This window comes from Mytilus galloprovincialis, chromosome 7 (assembly GCF_965363235.1).
Source record: "Mytilus galloprovincialis chromosome 7, xbMytGall1.hap1.1, whole genome shotgun sequence".
Taxonomy (NCBI): Eukaryota; Metazoa; Mollusca; class Bivalvia; order Mytilida; family Mytilidae; genus Mytilus; species Mytilus galloprovincialis.
In genome coordinates this window covers 88,011,299-88,030,296 of record NC_134844.1, presented here as the reverse complement: position 1 = coordinate 88,030,296, position 18,998 = coordinate 88,011,299, and the positions used below count along the sequence as shown (strand labels likewise).

The following is an 18,998-nucleotide window of genomic DNA, read 5'->3' as shown; positions in this document are numbered from 1 at the left end:
ATGGCTACTATAAAAAGAGGTCCTTTGACTATTTCAGTAAATATTATTCTGATAGCATCCATAATAACTAAGGTAAGCAAATACATTTTGAAGGTCATTTGTTGATAAATTTAATAATATATTAGGGTATATTATTTCTTAATTCTTCTTGAAGCAAATGTAAAATTAAAATTATTGCAAACAATCTTATACCACAAGAAGTCTTCTACATTAGATATACTAAGCAAAACCTATATCGAAGAAAAATACTGCAGGAAATGTGTTATATTATAGTCTGTGGTTGTTACCGCCAAAATGTATGACTGATAGTTCGATGCCTGTGTGCTGGAACAGAATGCTGGTTAATCAAGATTTTTTTTCTCGAATATAAAAGTTTATAAAGTGAAACTTTCATTTGATCTTTATAGCCATCTTCGATTCTGGTTACACCATCCTTCACTAATTGCTGCAATTGAATCTCTTCAGTGCACAGTTTTGAAAATTGTTGTGTCTAATGTTTACAAATCTTGTGAAACCAAAACTTAATATTTACGTTAATCATGTTAATATATCAACATTTGGGCGAGTAACGTACACAAGAACTCTAATTAGTCGAATGAAAACTTAAAAAAAAACTTGTTGCTAAATTTCGTCCGATTCAGAAGAAGATGGAGCGTGTTAATTTTTTATTTACAAACTATACCTTTACACGGGATTTCTTAAAGGCGTTTTTGATTGGACGCAGTCAATTAGAACTGCGGCCAATTGAATTCATTGCCTTGTGGATCCGAAGGTGGATAAGAGTGGAGTAGATTGAAAAAGTTGTCTAGCTGAAATGCATAGTCGCTGACAATTTTAAAAATGTGTCTTCCCCCTAAGGGTGATTTGGGAATAGAAATATGGTCACTTGGTATTCTTTTAGACCGGTAGTAAAACGCTTGCCAAAGTGGGGCGTCCGTTTGGTTGTTCGGGATGTACAATTTTTTAGCCACGTCTGGTCGGAACAAAGACACTAAACCCGATGCTTCTTGTAAAGAGAGTGACACGCTCTTTGAAAGTTTAGAACGCTTGAACAACTTTTTCGTAGGTGGCCTGCTGCAAGGCACAGTTTTTGTTCCTGTCCAATATACCCTCATTTCCAGAGGCAGTCCAAATTTGCCCGACCATAATCCCGGATAACTTCTTTTATAAAATCTATCTATAGCATCATTTGTCAGCTTGTTCTTGCCCTAAAGATGCATGAAATATTTGGCACTGAACGTTAACTAACTAAACAATCAATTGATCAAAATGTGTCTTAGTTCACCATTTCAAGATTTGCAATGTTTGATGAATTGTTTTAGGCTTTTTCCTTTGGATTTATAATGATGGGAATCTACATTAAAGTTGGTGACGATATCTTAGAAGATGACGTCATTAAAGTCGTAAATATGCAAGAAATTTCCGGCATGCCACTTGGCACAATGGTGAAAGCAATTGTGTTTTCTCTTATTGGAGTGTTTGTGCTGGAACTGCTCACTGGCGTAGTTGGTATATGGGGAGCCTTTGGTAGGAGAAAGCAGATGTTAGCGATAGTAAGCCCTGCTCAGTACGGTATATCAATTTGTAGGTTAAATGTGGGTTAAGATTTGTACGAACGATTATGGCGATTGGTTGTTTAGAATGAAAACGTTGTTTATTTCTTTTTTACATCTTAAGATTTACACAGTCATGTACATACATTTCAATTTTATCTGTCATATAAACAAATCGGGGATCTTGACATTTTATTTCATTTCTAAACGTATAAAGTCAGGATGTAGGTTGACGAATGTTAAATCAATAATAATATGAGATGGTTTTCTCGTTTACATGATCAATACGATTTCGATTTAACAAATTTAACAAATAGAAAAACAACCTTAAGTTTAAAGTTGGATACGGGCATACAGGAAAATGCAACTAAAAGATATACAAATATTAAAGATATACACGGTTTGATAGTATCAATTATTAGAAGGACCATGGAGTCGATACGCGAGAAAGTTATTCGAACATAGAATGAGTTATAGATTATTTACTTTTATAACAATCAGTATTGTCAACTAATAAAAACATCATTTTAGTATCGTAGGTCCACTCCAACATACAGTACTATTATACACTAAAAATGTGCATAAACAGACATGAAGGTATTAGTATGACTATCGTTTGATACTTTTAAATTGAACCCGACATTAAGAAGAAATAAGAAAGAAAAAATACTTATATAACATTAAATTTGTATCTGGAAAAAATATCCACATAAAACATTAGGTATTACCTATCAGATTCAATATTGCAGACTGTTTTACTGAGATCATTGATGATTGTGATATACAGTATATACATAGTTGTCCTTGCTGCATTATACAATGAGGTAAGTGTTAATACTATTATGTTAATACTATGAAGACATACACAACAAAGTTCCATCGTGATATAAAAACCACGAAAAAACCCAAAACATTGATTTAATGTAAAATGCAACTTTCCACCTAACACAACTTCATCATAAATAAATACGTGTGAGAAGATGTGGTATAATCGTCAATGAAAAAACCTTCCCCAAGAAACAAAATGATATTGACGTATAGGTTGTCAAATGCCATACAACAATGAAATAAAACCTACAACTAAGATAGATGTAAATCGACCCAAATGACAAATGTAAATCATTTCAAGACAGAAAATTAACGGCCATATTTATGCACAAAAAAAACTAAAGAAAAACAAACATGATATACACCAACAAACGACAATAACGGACTTACAGGCTTTGGACAGCTATAAATAACATTCTGTATGATTTCTTTTGCAGGCCCCTTCATCTTTCTAGTATGTATTTGATTGGTTCATATTCAATGATACAATGTATGTTAAAATCTTAATCTTACCGAATTAGGTAATTTCAATTATACCGAATAGGTTGAACAAAGGTATAGAGAAAAAAAAACATATTAATTCACATTACATTACGTTGTACATTTTTTTAGGAAGCATATATGTGACCCGCCATGACATTTGCAGGATTATGGAGGTAGAACGTCATTGTTAGAAAAATTATAAACATGATAAATATCGAGATTCAACGAAATACGTATTTGTGAAGAAGATATAAACACTTTAAAATCCTTTGCTTTTCTTTTGCGGACGCCGAACTATACATCATACATAAGTTTTTAAGAAGTTTTACTTTTTCGTTTGAAGTGAAAAATATTTGAATCTACATTTTAAACTGAAAAAAAAAATCAAATTTCTGCTCTATAGATTTCCTTTCATAAATGAAGTCTGAAATATATCCGTAATAAATGTACCGTAAAATGAATATAAGAGAACACCTACTTATAAACTGTTACGCGTCGCATACTATGTATAGAGACATCTTTTGCATAATAAATTTAAATTAAAAAAAGGAATTCTTAAAGCTTACTTTGACAAATTTTAAACTAATTTTATTTCAACAAGTTTAAATAACATGTTCTAAAATAGAGCTACAAACAAACAAATAATGCTCTGCTCTATAGATTTTCTTTCATAAATGAAGACTGAAATATATTTATAATAAATGCACCGTATCAAATTAATATATGAGAACACTTACTTATTAACTGTTACGCGTCGCATACTATGTTTAGAGACATGCATAATAAATCTAAATTAAAAAAAAGGAATTCTTAAAGCTTACTTTGACAAATTTTAAACTAATTTTATTTCAACAAGTTTAAATTACATGTTCTAAAATAGAGATAAGAATTGTTTGCATTGTAGTAAATTTAAGTCTTTGAAATTTTATTCAAAAACGCTATTAAACATCACTAAGAGCCAATAAATAGAACAATTTTGTGTATTATAAATTAGTGCCTTCAATAAGTAAAAGTCGTCATAGAACAGTCTCATTTTCATACCGGTATTCGAAATGTCTCGTTTCATTGCTATTACAACAAATATGTCATAATAACATGACAGAGAGTTTTGTTTCGGAATATTCTAGATAAATATACAAAAATCAAATTTTAGACAATGTACCCTCCTAAGACTGGAAATGGCTAGTCACATATAGTTAACGGCGTTTTTCTCACAATGACGTTCTACCTCCATAAGCCTGGATATGTCGTGGCTGGTCACATATATGGTCTCTTTCAAACCAATTACTAGTTTATTACTGCCATTTCGTTAAACTTTTTTTTATATCTATATTTGTAGAAGTCAAAACTGAGAGGAACGTTAATGAATTATATACACGCTTATGAAGCAGGTTCGAGTTATATATCATCTACATATCTTTACTATACATTTCCAAATTTTCTGTCAAAGGTAAGATTTTAATTGTTCTAACATACATTAAAATCGATCTCCCTGTACTGCAATGGTGAAAAATGAAAATCTAGTATCCCACCATAGATTCAATAAATCACCAAGATTTAGAAAATGATTATTGAAAAAAGTAGACCTACTCTGATCACTAGTGTCCGGGTGTTGAGGTTAACTAAAACTGACTATCAAATAAATATATGAGTGAAAATTTGTACAAGCCTGTGCAACACGACGGGTTGTACGTACCCTTATGAAGCATATGCGATCATTAATTTTTTTAAGTTAGGTTCATATCATTCAGCTTAGTTTTCTATATTTTGTTTTGTGTACTATTTTGTACCAAGACCATGAAGACGGAACAACAAAACTTTTAACAGAAAAAAAAAACAACAACAAAAAGACTTACTAAAGATGACATTCAAAACATCTGTTGGAAGACAGTTAAAGTTAAACTTTGTATCTGATGCATTATAATTGTAGTAAAATTTATTTTTATATAGCTGGGATGTGACGGAGAACAGCCCGGTATTTACTTCTGTCCTGCAATCTATAATGAGCAGCTCAGTAGCTATCTGCAGATATATTTTGGACTGATTGTAACGTGTATCATATGTCAGGTATGGTTAAGAAAGGTTGACTTCACTAGAGATGAAACCTGTTATTAAGTACCTTCATTTTAGAATAGTCAGGTATGGTATAATCATTTACAAGGTTCTTCAGGGTTTTCATCTCCTGATATGCATGTATCATCTGCCACGTGCATACACATTTAGTCCAAATGTCACAATCTGACTTTAATTCAAAAAACAACGTTACATATTAGACGACTAGTCTGGTGTCTAAACATCAATAACCGAATAAACATATTATTAGCGAGTACATAAACAAATATACCGTACTACTGAACCATTCGCGACTGACAGCTTGATAATAACTGACAATCCTAATGCCTAGCGTCATTCGAACTTACACCTTGAGTATGAAAGAATACTGATACAGTAGTTGAATAGATCATTGTGCAATTGATACACTCCATCATTGGTATGGTTATATTTAACTGTTTACAAAACTTATTATTTAAAAAAAAATAGTGCTTTGGAATAGATTACCAAATAATTAGCTGTATTTGGCAAAACTTTTAGGAATTTTGGTCCTTAATATTTTCCAACTTCTTACTTTATTTGGTCTGTTAACCTTTTTGGAATCGAGCGTCACTGATGAGTCTTTTGAAGACGAAACGCACGTCTGGCGTAAATACAAAATTTACTCCTGGTATATATGATGAGTTTATTTGTAGAAACAATACTTTAACTATGACGATGTAACTATTCAATTTTAAATTTGGCACGAAAAAAAATGATTGATTGATTGATTGTTGGTTGCTTAACGTCCAGTGGCAAATATTTCATGCATATTCAGGACGAGAACAAGTTAACGATAAATACAATAGGTAGGTTGTTACAATAGAGGTCATCTAGGACGATGGTGGAGGAAATTTGGACTGCCACTGGGAAATGAGGGTATATTGGATAGGGACATAAGTTTTGCCTTGCAACAAACCACCTACGGACCCCTCAAAGAGTTGGTGCAAGGGTTCTTAACGTGCAAAGAGCGTGGCACTCTCGTTACACGAGGCATCGGATTTAACGTCTCCCTTCTGACCAGACGTGACTGCGAACTAGACACATCCCGCTAAGCCTAACGGACGCCCCACTTTGGCAAGCGTTTTATTGCGGGTCGGGAGAAGACCAAGTGACCATATTTCTATATCCCAGTCATCCTTGGGGTGCGGGAAAATTTGAAGAAAAAAAAATGTTTTTACTGCAAATTGGGATACAAAGAAAGTAAATATTAACCTTTGAAGTACTGTAGTGAATTTTTAAGACTATGTGATTGACATCGTCTGAATTTATATAAGAATCATTTCCATGAAAATTATATAGCCCATTTTTTCAATAGTGTCATATTCATTTATTTTTTTAGCTTAAATGTATGAAGTTGTGTTTAAGTCATTTGAAAGGGAACCACTTATGATAATATGAAGATATTTTGTAACCAATCTTATTTGCATTGGGATTTTCTTTTCTTCGGAGGTTATTTTTCCCTGCTCCTTCAATCATGGCGTCTACCTTGAATATTAAGGATAGTTTGGATATTTAAGTATTGCTTTTGATTACAACATTTGCATTCAACTATTAAAATTGCAAAGAGACAGACTTATATCTCTCTGTCAACATGCATTATCTTCTTTTTAAGTTTAGGTATATGGGTCCAGTATAAAGAAAGGAGATTTAAGTCTTACTTGTCAATACCAAAGGAGGGTACGACGGGTTTGGGATTCATTTTTTTAAAAGTCTATATTAAGCATGTTATAGGGGTACATGTGAAATTCAAAATTTCTCTAAAAAGACTTTCCAAATAGTGATTTTAACATAGTTGTATTGCTAGATGCTGTGTATGCTGGTACAACAACACTTTGTGAAAACGAAAAGATAAAGTATACTCTAACTAAAAAATCTACTGTATAACGTGATAAGTGAAGATATTATTCGTATTCTGAAATTAACTTTCTTCAATTGCATTCCAAAATCTTAATATTTTATCTAAGAACTATATCATGTATATATAGCACATTGTAGTTGTTACTTTATTTGCAGATATTAAATTTCAATTCGGTATTCCAAAATGTATGAAAATATAATTTAATAACGTGATCAATTTTATATAAAGCGTTGTAATTAGGTTGAAGAAACAATAGAAACAAGAGAAGTTGCTGACTATGCGGTATAGGCTTTGTTCATTGTTGAAGGCCGTACGGTGACCTATAGCTGTTAATGTCTGTGTCGTGTTGGTCTTTTGTGGATAGTTGTCTCATTAGCAATCATACCTCATCTTCTTTTTTTATATTATTGAACTTTACTACTGAGCTAAGTTCACGACGATGTACGAAGCTTTATATGTTTGTGTTTCTGCAGTGTTTCATCATAGTTGCTGTAGAATATACGTACAGGAAACTGGAATTCAAAGAAAAGAAATCAAAGATTACAGACAACAAGTACTATCTGCTGTTTTCTTTAAAGCATGGTATCCTCCGAACTCTGTTAATTTCTGCTAAAGATAACTGGCAAAGGTAATGTCACGGAAATCACTTTTGAGGAACATTTTAAAAATCTATATGTATAAATAATAAACGCAGTTCTAAAACAAACAAAAAGTAAAATCACAAAAATACTGATTTCCAGAAAAATTCAATTCGGCAAGTCCCTAAAAAAAACCTCAAACACATCTAACGAATGAATAAAACAACTATCATGCTCCTGACTTGGTACAGGCATTTTCTTATGTAGAAAGTGGTGGATTGATCCTGGTTTTACAGCTAGCTAAACCTCTTACTTGTATGACAGTCTTATCAAATTCAATTATATTGATAACGATGAGTGTACAAAGCAAACAGACGTAATAGGTAAAAAAATGTATAATCGCGCCTTTGGCGTACATCAGTTGTTTAGCATGTAAACGTCACACAGTAAGATATAGAATAATTTTATCGTTGGAAGCATGAACAGAATATGGTCTATAGTTCTTTTATGTAAATTTAATACAAGCCATTGCACAAACCATACATATGAATATACCACGTCTGTAATGACGTGATGGGGTTAAATCAGCTTTATATAAGTGTTACTGGTAAATTATTTAGTCCACGATTTCTTTACCGAATATCGCTTAAACTTTTGGTAAAAGTTTCCATAAATATAAGTACTTGGTTTGCAAGTATGGTTGTACAAATACACATTTTGTTTTAAACGAAATAGCACATCATATGTTTTGTGGATGTTATTTACCGACATTTAGATAAATTATCAATCCTTTAGATAAATGCATTTTAAAGATTTACCAATTCAAATCTGTGCATTATAAATTTAGATAATAATTTTATTCGTATAAATATTGACTTTGATATAAGTAAAATAAAACCATACTTAATATTGTTTTTTTTATATTTATATAAACTTACCTGTATTTTTGCGGTTTGGAATATCATAATGTCATGTAACAGGTCGAGAACTCTAGATTTTCTGACGTCAGAATATATTTGCATAGTAATTTCCAAAACACAAGGCCAATATGGCCTTGAAAAACTGACCAATCGACTCAATGAACTACAATGCATTGTGGGCTACTACGAGTAAAATACTACTTAAAACACGTGGAAATAGTGGGAAAAACAGTCAACTGATATATTGTCTGGGACTCTCATTACCAATATTTTTATTCTGCAAATATATTTAATGTAAAATATATAACGTAATCTTCAATTTGCATGCTCAGATTAAAAAAATATTGTTTACTGGCTTCAGGATTCGACTTTCTTTTCCGCCTTGCAAAAGTAGTTGAACCGGTTTTGTGCATTGTTATGACATTTGTATGAATTGGACCTGCATTAATTTCACGACACGAAACAGTGAACTATCCAATGAAGTGACCACTGTCCAGTAAGAAAATCATTTAAGCTTTTTTTCAATCAGTATTTAAATGTCATTCCAAAATCATTTCTGCCTAGAAAAACATGAAACTTTCATCAGAGACATAATTGTATTATATGTCTCTGCTTTCATTGAAACACTTCTTTCTGTACTGAATGAGTAAATTTTTTTTAACAGGACCTGAACTTAAAGTTAGAACATCATAATATTCAGTATGCTAAAATTAAGTTTTATGAAAGCGGCAGGGGCGCTTCCAGCCATTTCAAAAGGGGGTCCTAACCCTGGACAAAAGGGGAGGTACGATTTATAGCTCATTTTTTTTTTATAGTTTCATCCATCGATAATATCCGTTTGTTGCTAATTTTATCACAAAATATACGTCAGGGTTTTTTTTATCATTTGGCTGCTGTCCTGACATATGTAAAATATCTCCAATATTAAAAGTCTCTGGATCATAGTGGGTGCCATATTACCTATTATATTTTTTTTTCGAAAACGTGCTTTGTATATAGAAATAAGAAGATGAGGTATGAGTGCCAAAGAGACACCTTACCAACAAAGACTTATTCTGTTTCAGTAAAGTAAGCAGTCATAGGTTCAATGCTGAAAAGTAAGCTATAAATGACCCAAAAATTACTTGTGTAAAACAATAAAAAAAAAAAAAAAAAAAAAAATTCGGCCCAACTAAATGTATAAAAGTAGAAGAAATCTATCCCATCAAAATAAATATATTGTATAGGAACCTGTATTTCAGTGGTTGTCGTTTGTTTATGAGTTACATATTTGTTTTTCGTTCATTTTTTTTTTATATAATTAAAGACGTTAGTTTTTCTCGTTTGAATTGTTTTACATTGTCATATTGGGGCCTTTTATAACTATGCGGTATGGGTTTTGCTCATTGTTGAAGGCCGTACGGTGATCTATAAACGTTAATTTCTGTGTCATGTTGGTCTCTTGTGGACAGCGGTTGCATTGGCAATCATACCACATCTTCTTTTTTATTATAGATCCAACGCTGCAATTTTCACAAAACATATAAAATTTTCCACCATGTCGCACATACATATGGATAACATCATTACAGCTTATTTCCTAATGCATGTAGAGCAAAACGTTGGTCAGCTTGCTTGCTTTGTTTGTATATTGTACAAAATATAAAATATACAAGTTAAACTAAGCCTATATATATATATTGTTTAAAGATGTCAATCTTATTTCAAAGCTTGTATAAACAACTATACAAACAAAGCAAGCAAGCCAACCAAAGTTTTACTTTGCAGGTATACGAAATCAGCTGTAATGATTTATTCAGTTTGGAAAAAGTCTGAGCCTGTTAAAAACGAACACACTGATATTACAGTTGCTGACTTCATTACCTTCAAAACAAAGGGAACAGTTTGGAATTATAGATTTTGTTAACACTGTCATGTATGTAAATATTTCTACGCCTTTTTTAAGAACACAAAATTCAAGGATCACACATTTGCCTTCATTTATCTATACGAAAATTGCTGTACTCGTGAATATCAGCACCGGCTGTTATCGACAGCTTACTTTACACTAGTAAGTTTGTCTCATGGGTAATTGTGTTTTTTTCGCTGTTGTTTCGTTGCTTTCTGGTGGACAAATACATGAAATCTCTGTGCCATCGTCAAACATGTTAATGGCTATTTATCGGATAATTCAAACACTGTTTTCTTCGCATAGAAACAACTCTTCGTTAATCTGAGCATGGAAGTAATACTTTATATCACGAACTATAAATGAGGATACACAAAATGAAAAACTAAGCGAAATTGTGAATCCCGCATTGCACGAAAAAATGTGTTGTATTTCAGTAAATAACACGTGTTCTTGGAAGATTGTAAACACGTAGTAGTCCATCATGCATTGTGACTCATTTAGTGGATTGGTTAAAAACCTAGGTAAAAATAAATTGCGTCACATGTAAATAAACATATACATGTGCGAGAACATAAGTATGCTAATTTATGCATTTCCATATAAGGTAGTGGTCCTGACCTGTGTAAATAAACTCATCATAGATACCAGGACTAAATTTTGTGTATCACCAGACGCGCGTTTCGTTTACAAAAGACTCATCAGTGACGCTCGAATCAAAAAAAGTTAAAAAGGCCAAATAAAGTACGAAATTGAAGAGCATTGAGGACCAAATATTTATATGTATTTTGAAGTTTGTTTTTGTAGCAGTTCAGTGTTTTTGTTGTTCCGTTGATTTCCGCTCATAATTGATGTGTTTCCTTTGATTTTGGTTTATGAGCCAGATTTGTTTCGCTTTATCAACTTAGCATTATTGAACAGCGGTAGACTACTGTTTCCTTTACTTACTATTTACTCAAAATACATTTAGATAATAAATGTGTACTGATTGCTATATTTGTCTTAGATGCAGTTTTTTTTTTAATATTATATCTGTACTTTGTTTCTTAAATAATTTTGAAGGATGTATAAGTACCCTGCTTTGAATCGAATTGATCAGCCTATCGTTTTTCAACTAATCTTTATTGTTTGTTATTATGTTGTTCTGTTAAAACACTGTCCCAGGCTATGTGAGTGTAAGCGTCTTCAGACATGTTTTATCCTGCAAATGAATTTTCTACGTGCATATCCGAAGTGTCAGGAGCCTGTGGAACATTGGTTGTAGTTTTCCTGTCGGTCATATTTCTTTTTCGTCAATTGTGAAGTCATAATTCAGTCCGCTTGTTCTCTCAATTGATTTTATTCATAATTTTACGGCAATGGTTTATTATACCCGATTATCTGATATGCTTTTTTCACGGTTGAAGGGATTTCGGTTGCATGTAATTGCTAACATCCATTATATGACCACTATGGTAGGCAGTTGAATAATTGAAAATCATATTGCATCTCCTTATTTTTTTGTGAGAACTACAGTTTAACTTTTCAAAGGGAAAAATTCATGTATGATGGTTTAGCAATTGCACCATACATTGACAAATAGCAACGACACATTACATTGGAAGAAACACAAATGAGTGATTGAAATATTTCAAACACTTTTATGATAACACCTTATATAAGTGTTTGACAAAATGACAAATAGAGAAAATGAGAAGAGACGGAAAATAAAATATAAAGAAAAATATTTCCAGAAAGTTAAAAGGCTAATCGCTAGTAGTTTGTTAAAAGAAGGACATGGCTACATTCTTTTTCTCATGATCCCCCGTTCGTTTATTCGAAAAAATCCTCTTATTTCATATTTGCACAGCGACGGTAGACAAAACTTGTACATTATATGGACATTTTCTAAAGAATGTACTTGGCCTTGTATACATTTGTAACTTTGCTTAAAAATAGCATCAACCGATGACCTTTATTGATGATTTGAAACTAGAATGCATAACTTCAAGTTAGAAAAATCTTAATACAGTATAGGATATTTGAATGAAGATTAATGCCGGCTTATATTTGTCAGTTTGTGGAAGAAAAAAAAAACCAAAGTATAACTAAATGAAAACCAACAATTTTAGATCGAAGTCAGCATTTTTATCAGTTATACTGAAGATCACTTCCCTTGTGAGTATTTTATTTATAGATACAAATAAAAACTCTTTTAACAAAAAACGAATACATTTAATGATATTCCTAACAATATACGTGGAAGATCTTTTTTTCTACCATTTATGTTTACAAATATTATATCAAGTCTGATGTTTTTTTTTTAATTGAAAAACTCGAAAGTGATAATTTCTTATAACTTCGTAAAGTAATACTTAGAATAACAGTGATAGTAATTCAGAGATATCATCCCTATTATAAGGGTAAAACCAAATAACAATAATTGATGGTTTACATTTCAGATAGTAGGAGGTGGCCTCCTTGGATTAGGACTGACTTTAATTGGGGACAACTTTATTTATGATAGTTCCCTCAAATATATCTTTTATCAAATACAGATTTACAATTACTATTTCTATGATATACTTGTTGGATTGGCTGCGTCAAGTGTAGTTTTTGGTATATTGGCGATGGTAATATCAATCATTGGAATAGTTGGGTCATGGAGAAAATCATCAGGCCTTTTGATCACGGTAGGTTGCCAAATACTAATAGTGATTTTTAGGCTAATCTATTTCAGTAGTTACCTAATTATAATTAACGTAAAGTGGTACGTTTGTTTTATTTAAGTCATTTAAAAATATTTTTCTAATGGTTATTGGTGTGTAAACTGACCTCTACAAATCTGTGTTCATTCCTTAAACGTGTAGTTCTTAAGTCAAACACTTTTGCATTTTTGATAAACATTTTTTTGTTAATTTGCTACTTTTTACCATCAAAAGCACAGATTGATATGTCGTAACCAAAAAGTTATTCACTATAGCGAATTTCTGAAATGATGGTTCATTGCTAGGGAATCTCAAGTGAAATAATTCTAACATCCAGAGCTTCTTTTTCATGGAAAATCATCAGAGTTTAAAACGTTTTGCCGATACATATATGATTCAATTAAAAGAGGTATTAAACTAATAACATATCGTATGATTGCAAATTCGACGGAAATAAGGCAAAACTCATGCCACCTATCATGCTACTGAAGGCCCCAACAAGTACAAAAGAAAATAATTTTTAATGAGAAACTAACGCTGTCATTTATGAACAAAACTAAAATACAATAAGATATATATCGAAAAATGAAAACTATCAAATTACAGGCTCCTGACTTGATACAGTTCTATACAAAAATGTATTTATATCCGAATCTTAACGACCTAAACTACATTTGAATTGGTTCCTATTCTTGAGCAGTGTTAGTCCGCCTAATTACCACACTTAACCAATCAACATTGATTTGTTTTTAAACTTTATATTAACCAATCAGCTTTAAAATTGCTAGAATCATATATGTATATAACTATTTTTCAGAGTTCAGTTTTGTCCACTATTTTACATGTTCCAAGGTTATTTAGTATCATAGTGTTCTCTGTGTTAATTCAGAAGGTACGTATGCTAACATAAGTAATTATTCAATCATGATACATAATAAAATATAGAAATAGGTTTTGATTAATATTGCAAAAGAGAAATTTTCTCCTGGAAAAAGTAAAACAACAAAATTCTGAACTTTGAGAAAAAATCAAACAGGAATCACCCTTATTAAATGACAAATTTAAAAGCTCAAACATATAAAACGAATAGAAAACAACTTTTATATTCCAGACTTGGTATAGGCATTTTCTCATGAAAAAATGATGTATTGGTTTTATAGCTAGCTCAACCTCTCACTTATATGACATACGCAACAATTTCCAAATGTATTTCATCTTTTAACTTATTTAACCGAATTCCTACCATATAATATCAATAATCTGGTCATTATTGATATCAATAATGTGGTCATTATTGATATTATATGGTATTATTCCTACCATATAATATCAATAATATAGAATATCAATAATGTGGTCATTTTTATAAATTTCCTGTTTACAAAAGTTTGAATTTTTCGAAAAACTAAGGATTTTCTTATCCCAGGCATAGATTACCTTAGCCGTATTTGGAACAACTTTTTGGAATTTTGGATACTCAATGCTCTTCAACTTTGTACTTGTTTGGCTTTATAAATATTTTGATATGAGCGTCACTGATGAGTCTTATGTTGACGAAACGCGCGTCTGGCGTACTAAATTATAATCCTGGTACCTTTGATAACTATTTACACCACTGGGTCGATGCCACTGCTGGTGGACGTTTCGTCCCCGAGGGTATCACCAGCCCAGTAGTCAACACTTCGGTGTTGACATGAATATCAATAATGTGGTCATTTTTATAAATTTCCTGTTTACAAAAGTTTGAATTTTTCGAAAAACTAAGGATTTTCTTATCCCAGGCATAGATTACCTTAGCCGTATTTGGCACAACTTTTTGGAATTTTGGATCCTCAATGCTCTTCAACTTTGTACTTGTTTGGCTTTATAAATATTTTGATATGAGCGTCACTGATGAGTCTTATGTAGACGAAACGCGCGTCTGGCGTACTAAATTATAATCCTGGTACCTTTGATAACTATTTACACCACTGGGTCGATGCCACTGCTGGTGGACGTTTCGTCCCCGAGGGTATCACCAGCCCAGTAGTCAACACTTCGGTGTTGACATGAATATCAATAATGTGGTCATTTTTATAAATTTCCTGTTTACAAAAGTTTGAATTTTTCGAAAAACTAAGGATTTTCTTATCCCAGGCATAGATTACCTTAGCCGTATTTGGCACAACTTTTTGGAATTTTGGATCCTCAATGCTCTTCAACTTTGTACTTGTTTGGCTTTATAAATATTTTGATATGAGCGTCACTGATGAGTCTTATGTAGACGAAACGCGCGTCTGGCGTACTAAATTATAATCCTGGTACCTTTGATAACTATTTACACCACTGGGTCGATGCCACTGCTGGTGGACGTTTCGTCCCCGAGGGTATCACCAGCCCAGTAGTCAACACTTCGGTGTTGACATGAATATCAATAATGTGGTCATTTTTATAAATTTCCTGTTTACAAAAGTTTGAATTTTTCGAAAAACTAAGGATTTTCTTATCCCAGGCATAGATTACCTTAGCCGTATTTGGCACAACTTTTTGGAATTTTGGATCCTCAATGCTCTGCAACTTTGTACTTGTTTGGCTTTATAAATATTTTGATATGAGCGTCACTGATGAGTCTTATGTAGACGAAACGCGCGTCTGGCGTACTAAATTATAATCCTGGTACCTTTGATAACTATATAAGTCGTATAAAAATATGTTATCTGTAGTCATAAATATTTGTTGATAACATTTTTTTTTTCCATTTTCAGATTAAGGACGACATGAAAGATCAACTTTATATACAACAGAACGGATATTACTACAACAACACTCAGAACAAATTAACAGAAAACTGGAATAACATGATAATGAAAGTATGTTGGATAATATTTGTTGAAAAAATAATTGCATATTAAATAAAGATATTTTTGATCGCCAACATGAACGTTTCGATTAGTTTTTTGTGATAAACAACATATCAGTTTCTTCTTTATGAAAAAGACTTATTACAGTGTCATGAAGTCCTCAATGCTTTTCAACTTCGCGACTAATTAGTCTTTTTCACTTTATTATTATTCTAGCGTCAATAACAAGACTTTTGTAGACGAAATTCGTGTCTAGCGCAAATACAAAATTCCATTCCTGGTATCTATGATGAGTTTATTTGCCTTGAATTTTCAGAGCATATAAAAGTTTGAAATTGTTAAGATAATTTTTAATTCATTATTTCTTTTTTCCTGGATGACTATAACTACATCTCAAGATGTGCAAAAGATGGAAGAAGGATACCAGAGGAACAATCAAACTAATAAATCGAAAATAAACTGTCTAAAAATGAAAAAGACAAACAGACAAACGATAGAACACATGACACAACATAGAAAACTGTAGAATAATCAACACACACCTCACCTTAACTAGGGGAGATCTCATTTGCTCCGGAAGGGTAAGCTGATCCTGCTCCACATTTGGCACCCAATCGTGTTGCTTATGTTATAATAAATCCGGTAAATATAGTATTACAAAATCTATCTCCCGAAAATCTTTCTAACAAATTCTTCTGTTTCATTTAAAACGATTTATTTATCGGCTTATTAAATTAGTGGACAGCCGCTGCATGTCGTCAATTATATCAAGTATTATGCGTGAAATAGAAGAGTTTTTTTACTTGTTCTAATGACAATATTGTGAACATATTGAACGTATAAACAATATTAATAAGATAATGTGGGTTGAGTGTCAATAAGTCAAATATCTATCAAAGTCAAAATGTATAAAACGTAAATATAGTTAAAAGTAATGCCTTCAATACGGACCATTGGCTCACACCAAATATCAAGCTAACAAGGGTCCAACCATGACTATTGTAAAACAGTTCGAACAGAAAAACCAGCGGTCTTATATATTTAAAAAAGAGTAACGATAATCACTTATGAACAAAACCAATAAACGAAAAATACTGATCAACATGTAAACATATGTAGTTACAGTGCTGTGGAGTGTTTTGGTTTTCTGATACCAGTTTTAGTGGTATATACGAATACCAGTTCTGTTGTAAAAATGCCGATGAGAGTAGAATGGATGCAGGATCGTATTACACTACAAGTTCAAATAATTTAGACTATTTTGGTAGTTGTGGTGGATACAAAAGAGACGTAAGTTTAATAAATATTAATTTGGTAATCCTCTATGTTCAAACGATCTTCCAGTCTATAACATATTTAGTATACTACTTTGAGCCTATATAATAAATTCATTAATGAAAATTCATTGAAGAGTACGCTGTAAAAGATGTGCGAAGGATATTGAAGGGATATTCAAGCTCACAAGTAAAAAAGCCCCAAAAAATAAACGGACAACGCCATTGCAAAACCGAACAGATAGTTTAAACATATTTATTTATAGGGGATTTAGATGCAAGTTATTGCAACCTGTATTAATCCGTTTCCACTTTGCGGTTGCGAGTGCTGCCTTGTAGCGGCGTTAAACTGCTCTTTTTAAGAAATTTGCAAGGGTGTCTTTAACGTACAAGTGATATGGCTCTCTCTATACACGGCTCAACCATTTATCGTCCCCTTCCGACGGACTATCGTCGTTTCTTTAAGACCATACTCGCAAATGGTGTCAAGGGAGAGCCGAAAATTAAGTCCCTTCACCGAAAAGATAAACAGTACACAATACACTACACATACGACAAAAGACTGAACAACACGTTCCTCCCAAAATTATTGTGGTTATATCAGTTGTACCCCAAGGTTTTAAGATCCTGCTCTACGTGTGGCACCCATTGTGTTGTAAATATTAGTACAAACCCTTCGGTGTGTCTTTTTTTTGAAGAAGAGGAGACAGAATCTTTGTTGTTAGTTATTAGTTTGAAATCCTGTACTAATGACCTAATGATACATTAAGGAACTTAAGTGTATCAGCAGCAGTATTAAAAATAAATAAAGCACCTTTTTATTGTATGTCTTACGGTTTTTAGTTGTGATTTCATAACTCGATATATTTGTAATTCAAACTCAACATAACTAATATAACTGTGTTCTTCAAAGAAATACATATTGTTTTGTTTGTTATAATGGGTGGTAAACGATAAAAGGATTGGAAAATTACGACTTCACGAACATTTAAATATATATACATGTATGTACTTCTGTTCATAACATTCATAGAATGAAGAAAATAAAAGACTTGTACATTTACCATCGAAAGTCATTGCTGTAACCTTGCCGAAATAAATAGAATACCACACAATTCGATTATTATCAGAAATCAACGTAATAATGTCTACAAATTATAAGGCGGTATCTATTTTTGCAAATGAGTATGTTTTTTTAAAACATATTGATGGACAGCATATACAGATAAACAGTTTTTGTGTAGATACAAAAGGTTAATTAAAGTGATTTTAATACTTTTATTTTATCTTAGACATGCACTGGAAAGATAGTCTTCAAAACCAAAATGTTTATTGGCTGGTTTCTTGGAATAGTGTCAGTGCAAATGATTATTGAGGTAGTAAAATAAGACTTGCATAGATACATTGAAATCTCAATCGCAAACCCTATAAATTTGCTTTGTGATTTGCATATAGGACGAGTAAATAATTGAGAAACAAACATGCTTATTAGTTCAAATACATTAATAAACACAAATTGTGTAGAATACCTTTAAAAATAGGACAACTGCTACAATGTATATTATAGCAAAAATTTGTTCAAAAGCTTGCAAAATACAAAATTACTATAAAAAAAATACTGGAATTGCATAAACTCCGAAAAGATGCAAGAATTTTGTTAGGTTGGTGAAATGTTTCTTTGTAATGAAAAATACATGTGTATTCGGCCACATGTCGACTCTATGTACGCCTTCTCCACACAACAAAGTTTAACATATCACATCTGAAAAAAAGTCATCCCATCGCAAACATTATGGCAATCAGAACCATTCACTTTTAAATTGCATCTACCCTTTGATCAGGTTGTTGTCTCTTTCACAGTTTCCCCATTTTTATTCTCAATTGTATTTTTGCTGAACGGCAGACTTCCTTTTATGATAATTGGGATTTTCGACAAAGAAAGCGTTTCTTGTCTAAGATATTTTCATTATCCATTTATTTGCAATACACTTAAAA

At 32.0% G+C, this 18,998-nt stretch overlaps 1 protein-coding gene across 1 annotated transcript; it reads left to right on the top strand.

The window, feature by feature from the left end:
• LOC143084303 (uncharacterized) lies at positions 1-18,391 on the top strand. Its single transcript, XM_076260714.1, has 12 exons — positions 1-72; positions 1,323-1,553; positions 2,303-2,377; positions 4,204-4,314; positions 4,815-4,931; positions 7,290-7,444; positions 12,314-12,359; positions 12,644-12,874; positions 13,707-13,781; positions 15,634-15,738; positions 16,849-17,019; positions 18,296-18,391. Exons 1-12 carry the CDS (start codon positions 1-3, stop codon positions 18,389-18,391), a joined length of 1,485 nt encoding a protein of 494 aa, XP_076116829.1.
• Positions 18,392-18,998: the final 607 nt, after the last annotated feature.

Bases quoted from the DNA above. Each gene is read 5' to 3' on its own strand.
- LOC143084303 (XM_076260714.1), top strand. From the start codon at position 1: ATGGCTACTATAAAAAGAGGTCCTTTGACTATTTCAGTAAATATTATT. The intron at 2,378-4,203 runs GTAAGTGTTAAT...CTATATTTGTAG, and splicing joins TTGCTGCATTATACAATGAG to AAGTCAAAACTGAGAGGAAC. The intron at 4,932-7,289 runs GTATGGTTAAGA...GTGTTTCTGCAG, and splicing joins TAACGTGTATCATATGTCAG to TGTTTCATCATAGTTGCTGT.